This window comes from Triticum urartu, chromosome 4, assembly GCF_003073215.2.
Source record: "Triticum urartu cultivar G1812 chromosome 4, Tu2.1, whole genome shotgun sequence".
In the NCBI taxonomy this organism is placed as follows: domain Eukaryota; kingdom Viridiplantae; phylum Streptophyta; class Magnoliopsida; order Poales; family Poaceae; genus Triticum; species Triticum urartu.
This window is the reverse complement of record NC_053025.1, coordinates 173,202,922-173,214,842: the sequence shown is the minus strand read 5'-3', so window position 1 is coordinate 173,214,842 and position 11,921 is coordinate 173,202,922. Positions and strand designations below refer to the sequence as shown.

Here is an 11,921-nt window from a genome sequence, read left to right as displayed (position 1 = left end):
TGGAGCAAAGTTCTTAACTTGCAAGATTATGACAACTCCCTCCATCGATGATGACCTTGACGGATATTCTATTGATGTCGGCCTTGGTGTGGAATATGTGGCATCTTTGATCTTCGTCTTGGTGATGTTGGAGAGTCAAGACCTTGGAGACAACAAGAGCGGGACTTGAATCTTCATCACAAAATACTTGTTCCTCTTCATCGTTCACTTGCCGGTGCATGGCGACTTGCTGAAGACCTTCCATTTCGCCTTCACTCATCGAGTCGTAGGTTCCATCGTCATTGAGGATCATGGTCCCTTTGTTGGTGCACTCGTAGGACTTGTGGCCTCGGCCTCCACATGTGAAGCATTTGAAGGAACTTGTCTTGGCGGTCTCATCGATGGGGGTTGATGATGATGAAGCTCTCGGCTTGAAGTTTCTTGTAGTAGGATGATGACTAGGGGTTGACGAAACTTTCTTGGAACTCGATTTGTCGACGTTGCTTGTAGAAGGCTTGGTAGACGGTGTTGGAGTCGTTGAAGTTTCGGTGTTGGAGAAGCCGTATAACTTGGATGAGAACTTGGCATACTTGAAATCGTCTTGCACTTGACGTTCTGCTTTTGTAGCTTGATGCACGAGCTCGATGAGGTTCGAGCATGGTTGGAAGTCGGTGATCTTCTTGATAGGGTGATTTAGTCCATTCAAGAAACGTGTCATAGTTTGCTCATCATCTTCCATGACATTGGCTCTTATCATGGCAATCTCCATCTCCTTGTAGTACTCTTCAACGCTCTTGGTTCCTTGCTTGAGTAGTTGAAGTTTCCTGAAGAGGTCGTGGTTGTAGTAGGTAGGAAAAAAGCGTGCTCTCATGAAATCCTTCATTTGCGCCCAAGTAGTCATGGGTGGTTCACCTCTTGCCTCTTGGCGCTCGATAACTTGTTCCCACCAAATGAGGACATAGTCTTGGAACTCAAAGGGATGCCATCGCGATCTTCTTCTCTTCTTCATAGTTGTGCAAACGGAAGATTTTGTCGACCTTCAATGCCCATGAAAGATACTCTTCGGGATTGTTGCTTCCATTGAACATGGGCATGGTGAACTTTAGCTTGCCGGAGCGTTGCTCTTCATTGTGTTGGGGTCGGGGATGATGACGCCCGTGTTGTTGATGATTGTCAAGCTCGTGTTGCTCTTGGTGATGAGGGTTTTCAACCTCATGTTGCTCTTGTCGTGGAGGATTTCCATTGTCTTCATGCTCTTGATGAATTTGATGTTCTTGGCAAGCTTGTGGAGGAGCTTGTCGAGCTCGAGGAGGAACTTGAGGAACTTGACGATGCACGCGAGCTTAAAATCTTCGTTCGTGAGATTCTTCGCGAAGTGCTTCCTCTTGTTCACGCCGATGGTGATTACGTGTGGCGACGACGTGCCTTGAATCTTGAAGGGCACGTTGCGCCTCAAGTGCTTGAGCTTCACGGAGTTGTTGTTCTTGGCGTTGTGCCTCGGCATCTTGTGCATCTTGGTGTAGACACACACGCTCTTCCTCTTCATGTTGGCGTTGTCGTTGCCGTTCTTGTGCTAGCGCAAAAGCCTCTTTGGTTTGACGTTGTCGGTGCTCTTGAGAGTTGGTGTCACGTATAGGATTGAGGCTTGCTTGACGGTCGTTGCGCGTGGCACGTTGAAGAGTGTTCGACGTTGGTGTACTTGAGCCGGAGAGGGTGAAGTCGGAGTGTCGACTTGAGCGGCTCCGTCTAGATGAAGCTGAAGTGAAAGAAGAGCGGTTGATCAACAAAGGGCGAATCTCATCCATTCTTGTGTCGTTCTCTTGCTTGTGATCGTTGAGCTTGTGGTCGAAGTAATCCCTTGTACGTTGCTCAGAGAGTCGCAAGTCGGCGGCGAGGTTGTTGATGCGTTCACTCATTTCTTGTTCTCTTGATGCAAAGCACGTTGTGCACCAAAGAGGTGGCTCTTGGTGACGTAGGAGTTCATGTCGTCGTCGTGCTCAATGAAGAGTGGGTTGGTAGAAGTACTTCACCTATCCATCATTCCAAGAGAAAAATGTGAGTGGTAGAAAGAGAAGAACGAATACCAAATGTACCTTGACCAAAGTTGAAAGTGGATCAATGATCACTCCAATATGGACAAGGAAATAGCACAATTGGTACCAATTCTTTTCGGTTTCTCACACCTACACAAGTAAAAGCTTATGGTGGAACTTGGTGAGGATGGTGGCACAAAATTTGATGCAATTGTAAGTGAGCTTCAATAATGTTGGAAAAGATTCGCAAGATTGCAGTGCAACAAGTAGACCAAGCAATATAAGGTACACGGAAACACACACACAAAAAGATAAGTGGGGTCGTGCAACCAAGGATGAGCCAAAATGAGGAATCCACAAAAATGCCCTTGTTGCGCAACACTAGAGAGACGCTAGCACGATTGCACAATAGGCAGATACAAAGACTTGTGCACAACCTTCTAAGCAAAAATGCAACAACTTCTATCCCGACTATGCTCTATGCAAGGTGTTTCTATGATATGATCCAAGATGATCGAGTATGACAATCTTAATATTGTATGATGCTATGCTTCTTGCTTAAAAGCTCTTTGCTTATCTTCCCCTTTTGCTTAAAAGCTTGTTTGGCTCTTTGTTGTTTGAGCTCTTTTCTCATGCAATGCTTCACGAACCAAGATAGCAATTGTGTATGCGATGACAACCTTGTGACACAAGAGATGATACCAAGATATGCAACAATTATGTATGCATGCTATGGGAAGTATGATCACTAATGTGCATAAGTCTCGTTGCCGGCAATACTCAACGGCTAGTCTCGATGGGTAAGCGACGCAAAGGAGTAAGGCTATGATGGCTATCAATGTAATGGCAAGAATTATATGTCCAATACCAAGTTGAGGTTACCGTTTCGTCGGTTCCTCGTCCGTAAGCAAGAAAAGATGATGATGATCCAATGAGTGTCACGAATACCAAGGTGTAGTTGAGGTGGTCGTTGTTGATGACGCGTCCGTGGCGAAGATGAGCGACGGTGATGTTGATGTCGAACCATACCTAAATAGGCGAAACACAAGTAGGACACGGGACCGCAACTCAAATTCTCAAAGAAAAATTGGAAAAAAAATTGGAGTTGGTGTTGGTAAGCGGTGGTGCTATGCGGAAGTGGTGGTGGTATGCGGAAGTATATGTGGGCACGGGAACAAAATTTGGCCAAATATGGACAGAAAACGGGCGGTGGAGAGGAAGTGATGCTGCCAGGGGCCGGATGTCCGGGCTTGAAGTCCGGATGTCCGGGCTGTCGGGCCGGATGTCCGGGCTCTGGATCCAGGGACGGAAGTGATGAACACCGCGTGGAGAGGTCAAATCTGGGCAAAATTCGGCGGAATTTCTGGATGGAAATTGGGGAAAAGTGGATGGAAAGCTAGATCTACCTGCAACACACGAAATCCATAGATCAAATCCAACAAAACTTCATCACACCAACAAATCACAAAAAAATGTGGGGCTATTTTTGTGGGGAATTTCTGAATTAGGGACAGAAACAACAAAAACAAGGCTAGAAACACAACGGGGAGGCTCCGAAATCGTGATCAACGTGGCTCATGATACCAAGATGATGTAGGGTGGAACCCTAATCGGCCGATGTTTCACGAAAGGAGCGGATCCCGCAATGAACACGAAGAACACAAGGAGGAAAACGAGGGGAAACACAAGAGGAAACACGAGAAAATCACTAAACCAACACGAAATAGTCACACATGTGCTAGATCCTCGAGTACATAAGAGATCACACGATCCACGGACAACTAAGGACGATACAAAGGTAGCCGGTCTTCTCCGTGAGGAGGTCTTGATGTTCTTCTCCGCAAGGAGGTCTTGAATCCAAAGGGATCTTCTCCGAAGAGGGGTCGCGGTCTCTCTCGTGGAGTAGATCCAATGTGGATGAGCAATGCTCTATCGCTAAATATGAGCTAAACCAATGCTAACCCTAGAAAGAGGGATGAGGAGAGTATTTATAGTCTAGGGGGTGAAAGGGGTACCTGGGCCTCGTCCCTTTACTGTGCGCAGACAGACGGGGCCGGATGTCCGAGCGTCGGGCCGGATGTCCGGGCATTTGTGGAAGGACGGATGTCCGGGCTGCGGTGACCGGATGTCCGGGCTGGCGGGGGTGGTCTTGCTGCCTTCTGGATAGGTGGAGTCCGGATATCCGGGCGGGACGCCGGATTTCCGGGCCGGGGCCGGATGTCCGGGCTAGACGCCGGATGTCCGGGCCCTGTAGACTTGGCCGCTGGCTCCTTGCCGCCGTAGGCACTTCTAGGGGCCGGATGTCCGGGGCCATGGCCGGATGTCCGGGGCCTGGGAGTTGATCTTCACTCCTTCCGTCGTTTCTCTTCATCCGTGAATTTGGGGACTTGTACGTCTTCATGTGCATCTTCGGGAGGGTCCTCTTGGTACCTAATCATGCACAACATCTGGACTTAGGTAGTAGTCATGTCTCATGCATAGAAAGTGGAAGTTCCGAGAGGAGTGAGTTCATCTTATCTTCGATAGCCTTGGCTCGGGCTCTTGTCGTTGATCCAAGTGATGTTGTTGGAGGTGTAGGTGCGTCGATGGGGATGATCCCCGGGTACCGAGCTCGAATTCGCCCTATAGTGAGTCGTATTACAATTCACTGGCCGTCGTTTTACAACGTCGTGACTGGGAAAACCCTGGCGTTACCCAACTTAATCGCCTTGCAGGGAGTGAGGTGGACTATTAATATTTACCTAGCTCAATACACGTGTATTACAACGGGGCAACTCTATTCTAGTGTTTCAACATGGGAAATTTGATTGGGTTGAGATAGGAACGGAATCCATAGGCAAATGTAAGGAGAGATATGATGTGATTGAGATTGTGTACATACAACTACAGGATTTCTTTCACCATAAACGTGGAGCTGGGGTTTGGTTTCGAAAAAATTAACAGAGGTAATCACATGGTTCGAAGAACAATCGGTGGAAGGGGACATGTATTATTGGACGGGTGGAAACCATGAAAGTGAAAAACTAACAAACTATCCTTTAGTAGTAGAGATCATTGGTTTCCATGCATTCCTTATATGTGGCTATCTAATTATTGTTTTTTGTGGTTTCTCTCCTCTCTTTGTTCTAATAATCTGTAACTGCAATTTTGTCCCTTGATTAATGATTTGTCAAACACGCATCATGCGTGTAGAAACAATACATAGATAGTACTTACTACTAAACTCCTTGTGAGGACAACATGTAGTATTATTATCAATTAGTCTGTCGGAATGGAAGCACATCGAAAAACTTTGAGGACAATACTAGGTAGAAAAACTATACCCGATCCATACGTGCTGCCTACCTAATTATCCATCTACGTAGACTGAAGAGCAAAACATGCACGTAATCGTAGAGAGGAAGCAGGGACAATGAGTGCAGTTAACCAAACGTGTGAACCGGCCAGTTGGCTACACGCCGCCGCAGCGGTAGACGATCCGGCACGTCCGCCCCACCCGGACGACGTACTTGTGCTGTGGCTTCACGAGGAACGGCGGCAGCCGCAGGAGCGCCTCGCACACACAGTCCTTCTGCACCTCCTGCAGCCACCGGCAGCAGTCGCGGTACGCCCGGAGCTCCTCGTCGTGGTGGTGCTCGTGGTCGTCGTTATCGTGGTCGTGGTCATCGTCGTCGTCGTCATCATCATCATCATGTTCGTCGTCGTCGTCATGGTCGTCGTCGTGGTCGGGGTCCTCCTCGTGGTCATCATCATGGTCGGGGTCCTCCTTGTGGTCGTCGTCATGATCGGGGTCCTCATCACCGTCGCGCACACGCCCACGCCGGCCGCGTCCAGTACCACGAAGACGCCCACGCCCGCGTCCGCGCCCGCGCCCGCGGCGGGTGTGGTTGCCGCCATGGTGACCTGTGCCGTTTCTTGCAACGTGAACGCCGCTGCTGTCGTTGCTTGCCGCCATCAGGCCAAGGGACGAGATGTTGATGACCGCCGCGTGGCCATGGCGTCCACGGAGGCGGCGGTCACCGTCACCGCCATGGTGCTCGTCATCGTCGTCGTCCTCGTCATCGTCGTCGTCGTCGTCGTCGTCGTCGTCATCATCGTGGTGGTGGTGATGGTCGTCCTCCGGGGGGCTGGGCGGCAGGATGGAGCAAGCCTGACTAGCGATGGCGAACTGGCTGATGCAGAAGGCCTTGGCCTTGCCCTGCTGCGCGGCGACGGGAGCGAGGAGGGAAGGGAGAAAGAGGAGGACGGCGGCCAGCGCCGCGACTTGGGCCGCCAATGCCGCCATCTACTGAGTCGTGGCTACTATGTGGAGTGCCACACTAGTGCATGCCGGCCACTTCTTATAAAGATGTGTAACCAAGTCAGTAATGTGCATTAGAGAGGTTATTATTAAGTAGTTGGGGTTAAGGCCGGGTAGGGAGTGACCAGATCGATGGAGATGCACCCAGCGTGGTGCATGGTTGTAATTAGTTAGGTGCTTCATAACGATGGCGTGCATATCCAGGATTGTTCAGCCATGTCCACCTTGTTTACATGCATGCATGCAGGCGTGCATTGTTGGTGACAGGCCAGTGACAATTTGGTTGTACAAAACTTTCTAAATTATTATCTTCGTCAATCTTTACACAAGTCCCCGTAATTTAGCATGTTTAGAGCTAGTTTGCACTTCTTAAGCTGTGTGACATTGTGTTTCTTCTTTTACCCCCGCTGGTTAAATGACAGAATGATAAGTACATATCGTACAATACAAATTGTCAAATCTCACCAGAAGCACGAAGCACCCAATGCTTTAGGAAACTGTAAAGATTACATCAAGTTTTCTAAACCATTGAATGACCAATGCCTCCACCAGAACCGGTTCAAAATTTATGAAAATTTATACACCCACTGATCCAAAATAAGGGTTGCGGTTTTGAACTAGTTTTGGACTGGGGTTAGTTCAAACTGCAACACTTTTTATGGATCGAAGGTAGTACTATATAGTCTATTTTAGTCTAAATATCATAATAATTTCAGCAAATCTCTCTCTCTCTCTCTCCATATATATATACTACCTAAAAAGAACCTAAGGTTTGGTTTCACCCTTTACTATGTCCAACCACTTTGTATATGTTCTCCTTCCTTCCTTTTAATGACTTTTCTCCTCCCATCTTTAATTTCCTCCCACAATTCTTCCCTAAACCAACACATTTGTCCATGTCTTATTAACTTACCAAAAGAAGTACCACTTACTTTGATAAGTCAATAAGTTACCAAATAATTATTTAACAACAAGATGGTAGGTAAGTAATGTTCATTGGAAACCAAAACTAGCTAAGATTTTAGCACACTAATGTAATAATAGTGGGAAATCACTGGTCAATCTATTAAAATATTTATGCCACCGTTACAACGTACGGCAAAAAAAATTGAGTGAAACGCACGGCAATTATCTAGTAGTCTTAAAGTAACATTAACTTGTTAGATATGTAGTCCAAGGTACATAGTAAAATTCATTTTGCAATTTTGCAGGGGGTGCCCCACTAGATCTATCACTAGCCAGAATGAGTCATCGACACATTGGAATCGTCACCCGCTACAAGAGTCGGCCTCATCTTGACAATGACAGCCCGGGTGTCTTCGTGCATGTGCCCCTAAGGAGTAAGGACCATCACCCTTGAACTACAATTGTCATCGTTGATCTCTTAAATTGATACGAAGCCCCTAACACTAGATTGCACAGCCCTGAAAGCACGATGAGAAATCTTAAACCACAATTAAGTTTTACTTCTTACCCTCGCTGGTGAAAAAGGCTACAAAATGTAACATTACCTAATGATTGCCAACAGTGGTGCGATAACCACTCCTGCAGGATGCTGCTAACGTGAGCCTATAATCAGAGACCCTTCGACGAAACTGCGTGCGATGCATTAATCGCAAATGGTGATGTAAAAAACCGTCAAAAAGATGCAAACCATTTGCGATGGTAGATACATAAAAAACGGTTCAGATTTTAGATGCGTGTGCGATGCGGTGCATACGGTTGATCCATACGAACTGCTTGCGGTGAGACAGAACAACAAAAACGGGCAGCCAGATCAAGGTGTGTGCGATATACGACATACAGTTCGCCCTGTTAAACTGTTTCTGATGAGGTGGAACAAAAGAAACGGGCAGCCAGATGAAGGTGTGTGTGATATACGACATACAGTTCACTCGGATGAACTGTTTGTGATTAGGCAACAGAAAAGAAACGGTCAGCCCGATGAATGTGTGTGCGATATATGGCATACAGTTCACTCGGATGAACTATTTGCATTGAGCCAAGAGAACAGAAACGGTTCAACTTAACAGTATGTGCTCCCACACTTTTCTTAATGAATTCTTTGACCCCTTGACTTCCTGGATATGGAAATCCTCTTGTACTATGAAAATCAAGGTGTTTGCTTGGATGCTCATTATGGACAAATTGAACACAAAGGATGTGGTGGAAAGGAGGCACTGGCATATGGACGATGGAGTAAATTGTGTGCTTTGCCCTTTGCAAACAAGAGAAAATAGGGATCATCTCTTTTTTAATTGTAATTTCAGTGTGAGAGTGTGGAACTATCTGCCGATTGATTAATTGGTTCTCTGTAGGTCCTCTGGAGATTCAATGACTGAATTGGTTCTCCAGGCTAGGAGGAGTTTTGACAAGCCTTTCTTCACTGAATTAGTTTTTATTGCCCATTGGAATATTTGGATCATTAGAAATGCTAAAGTCTTTAGAAGTGGTTCGACCTTATTGTAGGAATCCTTCATGTCTCTATAGTAGGGATCGATGATGGCCTCGGTGAGGTGAAGCAGTGAGTCCTTCTCATGCTCGTTGTTGCCCTAGATCTTGTATTGGACCTGGATGTTGACAAGATTTTGGCAGGCGATGCTTGAATTCTTGAGCACCTTTACATCGTTGCTAATGTCCATTGTAGCGAACATGTGGTGGGGGCTATTGACAAACCTGGCGAAACGCTCGCAAGGCCTTGTGGCCAGGAAATATTAGTAGATGAGGACGTGATTACGCACGCACACCTGGGCGATGACCACCTTGGGACGAGATCTGGCATGAGCGCTGGTGTACTCAAGGTCGAACCCGACCACTTTGTACTTCTCCTCAGAAAGCAACAACTCCATGATGTGGATACAGTGCTCCACCTAGGCCGGGTTGTTGGTGTACACCACCGAGAGCTCTATGAACCTTCTGTGGGTCTCCACCACGGCATGCATGGTGAACTGCTGCTCGTCGTTGGCAGCTGGTCGGAGCGCCATTGGAGCCGCGGAGGATACCATCTAAGAATTTGTCATGGTGGGTGTGCTTCTTGCAATAGTGGGGCGCGGTCGAAAGGTTGAAGAGACACAAGGGTTAAATGGCCGCTATAATAAATGGGGGCCGGCCGGCCTATAGTCATCACGTCCTGTCACCGCGTTCATAACGGAGGATTCCAGTGCACGCTCGAGAACACCGCACGCGTTCCGTTTGACCACGCATGGGCTCGAAGAGGCGCCAAATGTATCATCGGTGAGCATGTTCCTGTGCAACCGCGCAGTTTACCACACAAGCTTCCCACTCGGCTAGTTTGGGCATGCGTCGTTTAGAAGAGGGACAAATCGTGGGCGTTTATTGGCAAAAAATATTGTAAAAATGAAGTGTGTGGAATGGCTTCGGTCTTAATTTTACCCGTGGGTGATGAGGTCAAAGTTACACAGAAGGGTGATGATGGACACTCGAGTGCGATAATTAATTCTATGCTCTACAGAGCACACGGTTGAAGAAACCAACTATGTGCAATAATGTCGAGGATCGCAGTCGAGTAAGCTATACAGATCGTGTGTTATGACATCGACAAGGTAAACACATTCGTGAATGGTTAATAAAATCTAAGTCCATTGCATATTAAGGTCAAAATAGTGCTACCAATATATGAGTCTCATACGATGCCATTTCAACGATTATACCACAAAAGATCAAAATATTACAAGGTTCAAATTCTAGAGTTATATGGCTCCAATTCAAGGATTACAAGATTCAAACTGATATTAGAAATGAAATTCAGCTTATCCGCTGCAAATGCCTGATGACCCACAAGTATAGGGGATCAATCGTAGTCCTTTCTTTAAGTAAAAGTGTTGAACCCAACGAGGAGTAGAAGGAAATGACAAGTGTTTTTTAGCAAGGTATTCTCTACAAGCACTGAAATTATCAGTAACAGATACTTTGTGATAAGATAATTCATAATGGGTAACAAGTAAATAAAGTAACTAAGGTGCAACAAGGTGGCCCAATCATTTTTGTAGCAAAGAACAAGCCTGGACGTACTCTTACATAAAGCAAAGCGCTCTCGAGGACACATGGGAATTGTTGTCTAGCTAATTTTCATCATGCTCATATGATTCGCATTCGTTACTTTGATAATTTGTTATGTGGGTGGGTCGGTGCTTGGGTGCTGCCCTTCCTTGGACAATGATGAGGACACCCCTAGTCTTTTGCCATCCTTTTCCATTGATGATGTTGCAGGACATGACAAGTCCAATGAAATCAGAATTGGACCAATTACAAGAGCACGTGCAAAACTACTTGAACAACACATGAATTCACTCTTAGTTGAATCTAACATTTGTGTTATTCAGAATTTTATATTGCCTAAGTCTTTGCATGTAGCGACCCGACCTCAGACGGTCAAGTCTCTGTGCTTAAGTGTCATCCCTGGATCGGTATGCTGACACACACAGTACTCGAGGATTTATAACAGAGGTAAATCACATATATAAAGTAACGTAAATACTATTACCTCAATCCAAATAGCGGAAGTGCAACAAGGTTGTGGGTTCCCATCAACACCAACGGCAAAGTTGAGTGTAGGAATCGTAACCCTAACGTATCACTTACTCATCGTAAGTTTCCTGCAACATGAGACGTTGCAGCCACAAAGGGTCAGTACATTGAATGTACTGGCAAATTCACACCATAGGATAATGATGAATAATAGCTATCACTACATGCATATTTGGCTGGTGGAAAGCTCTAAGTTTATTTTTGCATAAAGCCAATTTTTCCCTACTACAAAGGAATATATTTTATTTAACTACAAGGTTTGTTGAAAACATTGAGAAGGTTCCTCAAACTCAATCCCAAATTAATAATCATCAACCCAACCAATTTATTTAAGTAAAGTGTTGAGATCAACATGATGATTCAAGAACCAGATACTCAAGATGTCCATAACCGGGGACTCGGCTAACCATGATTAGTTTGTACACTCTGCAGGGGTTCCCACACTTTTCCCCCCAAGATTCGATCTCCTCCGTTGGATTTCTCGCACTATAGGGTGTTTGAGAAACTGATGACCGAGACACAGTCTTTGATAAGAATTAACTCTTTACCCTGTGTGGACAGTTACACCTACCTTCCCCTACATCTGCTAGCCCACCACTGAAAGAGGTCATGCAACATACTCAACTATGCTAGAGCCCATAATGGCTTGTGGCTGCACACAAAAGTTTCTAGCATGAATAATCTTATGATCCCTTTGAGCCTGGGTGGCATTCCATAGGGTGATCACACGGGTAATCCGGGATCCCCTTGGGCAAGCACTGGGTTCTCCAGGTGCCCGGGCAGACCACTGGGTGCTCCAGGGTGCCCCGACCATTCCACCCAGATGTGTATTAAAGTAGCCACCTTAAGTTAACCATTAATAATAACATCTCAGATCTGTCATGAATCACTGAAACCAAACCACGTCTACGAGCATAGCATAGGAGTATAAGCATAACGTAGTAACTCCCAGGGTTTGAATGCAAGACAATAGGTTCCTACCTCATCAACTACATCCCAATACCCACATGTTATCAAATCCTAACCATGCACTGCTTAAGGGTTGAAACTAATGCATAAAA

The 11,921-nt window shown here is 46.2% G+C and overlaps 1 protein-coding gene across 1 annotated transcript; it reads right to left on the bottom strand.

Moving 5' to 3' along the window:
* Nucleotides 1-5,241: 5,241 nt before the first annotated feature.
* Nucleotides 5,242-6,334, bottom strand: LOC125553733 (aspartate and glycine-rich protein-like). The gene has a single exon (XM_048717459.1). The coding sequence runs from the start codon at nucleotides 6,295-6,297 to the stop codon at nucleotides 5,464-5,466; it is 834 nt and encodes a 277-aa protein (XP_048573416.1). The 5' UTR covers nucleotides 6,298-6,334; the 3' UTR covers nucleotides 5,242-5,463.
* Nucleotides 6,335-11,921: the final 5,587 nt, after the last annotated feature.

What these genes read in the sequence shown, in the direction of transcription:
- LOC125553733 (XM_048717459.1), bottom strand. Translation starts at nt 6,297, where the DNA reads ATGGCGGCATTGGCGGCCCAAGTCGCGGCGCTGGCCGCCGTCCTCCTC.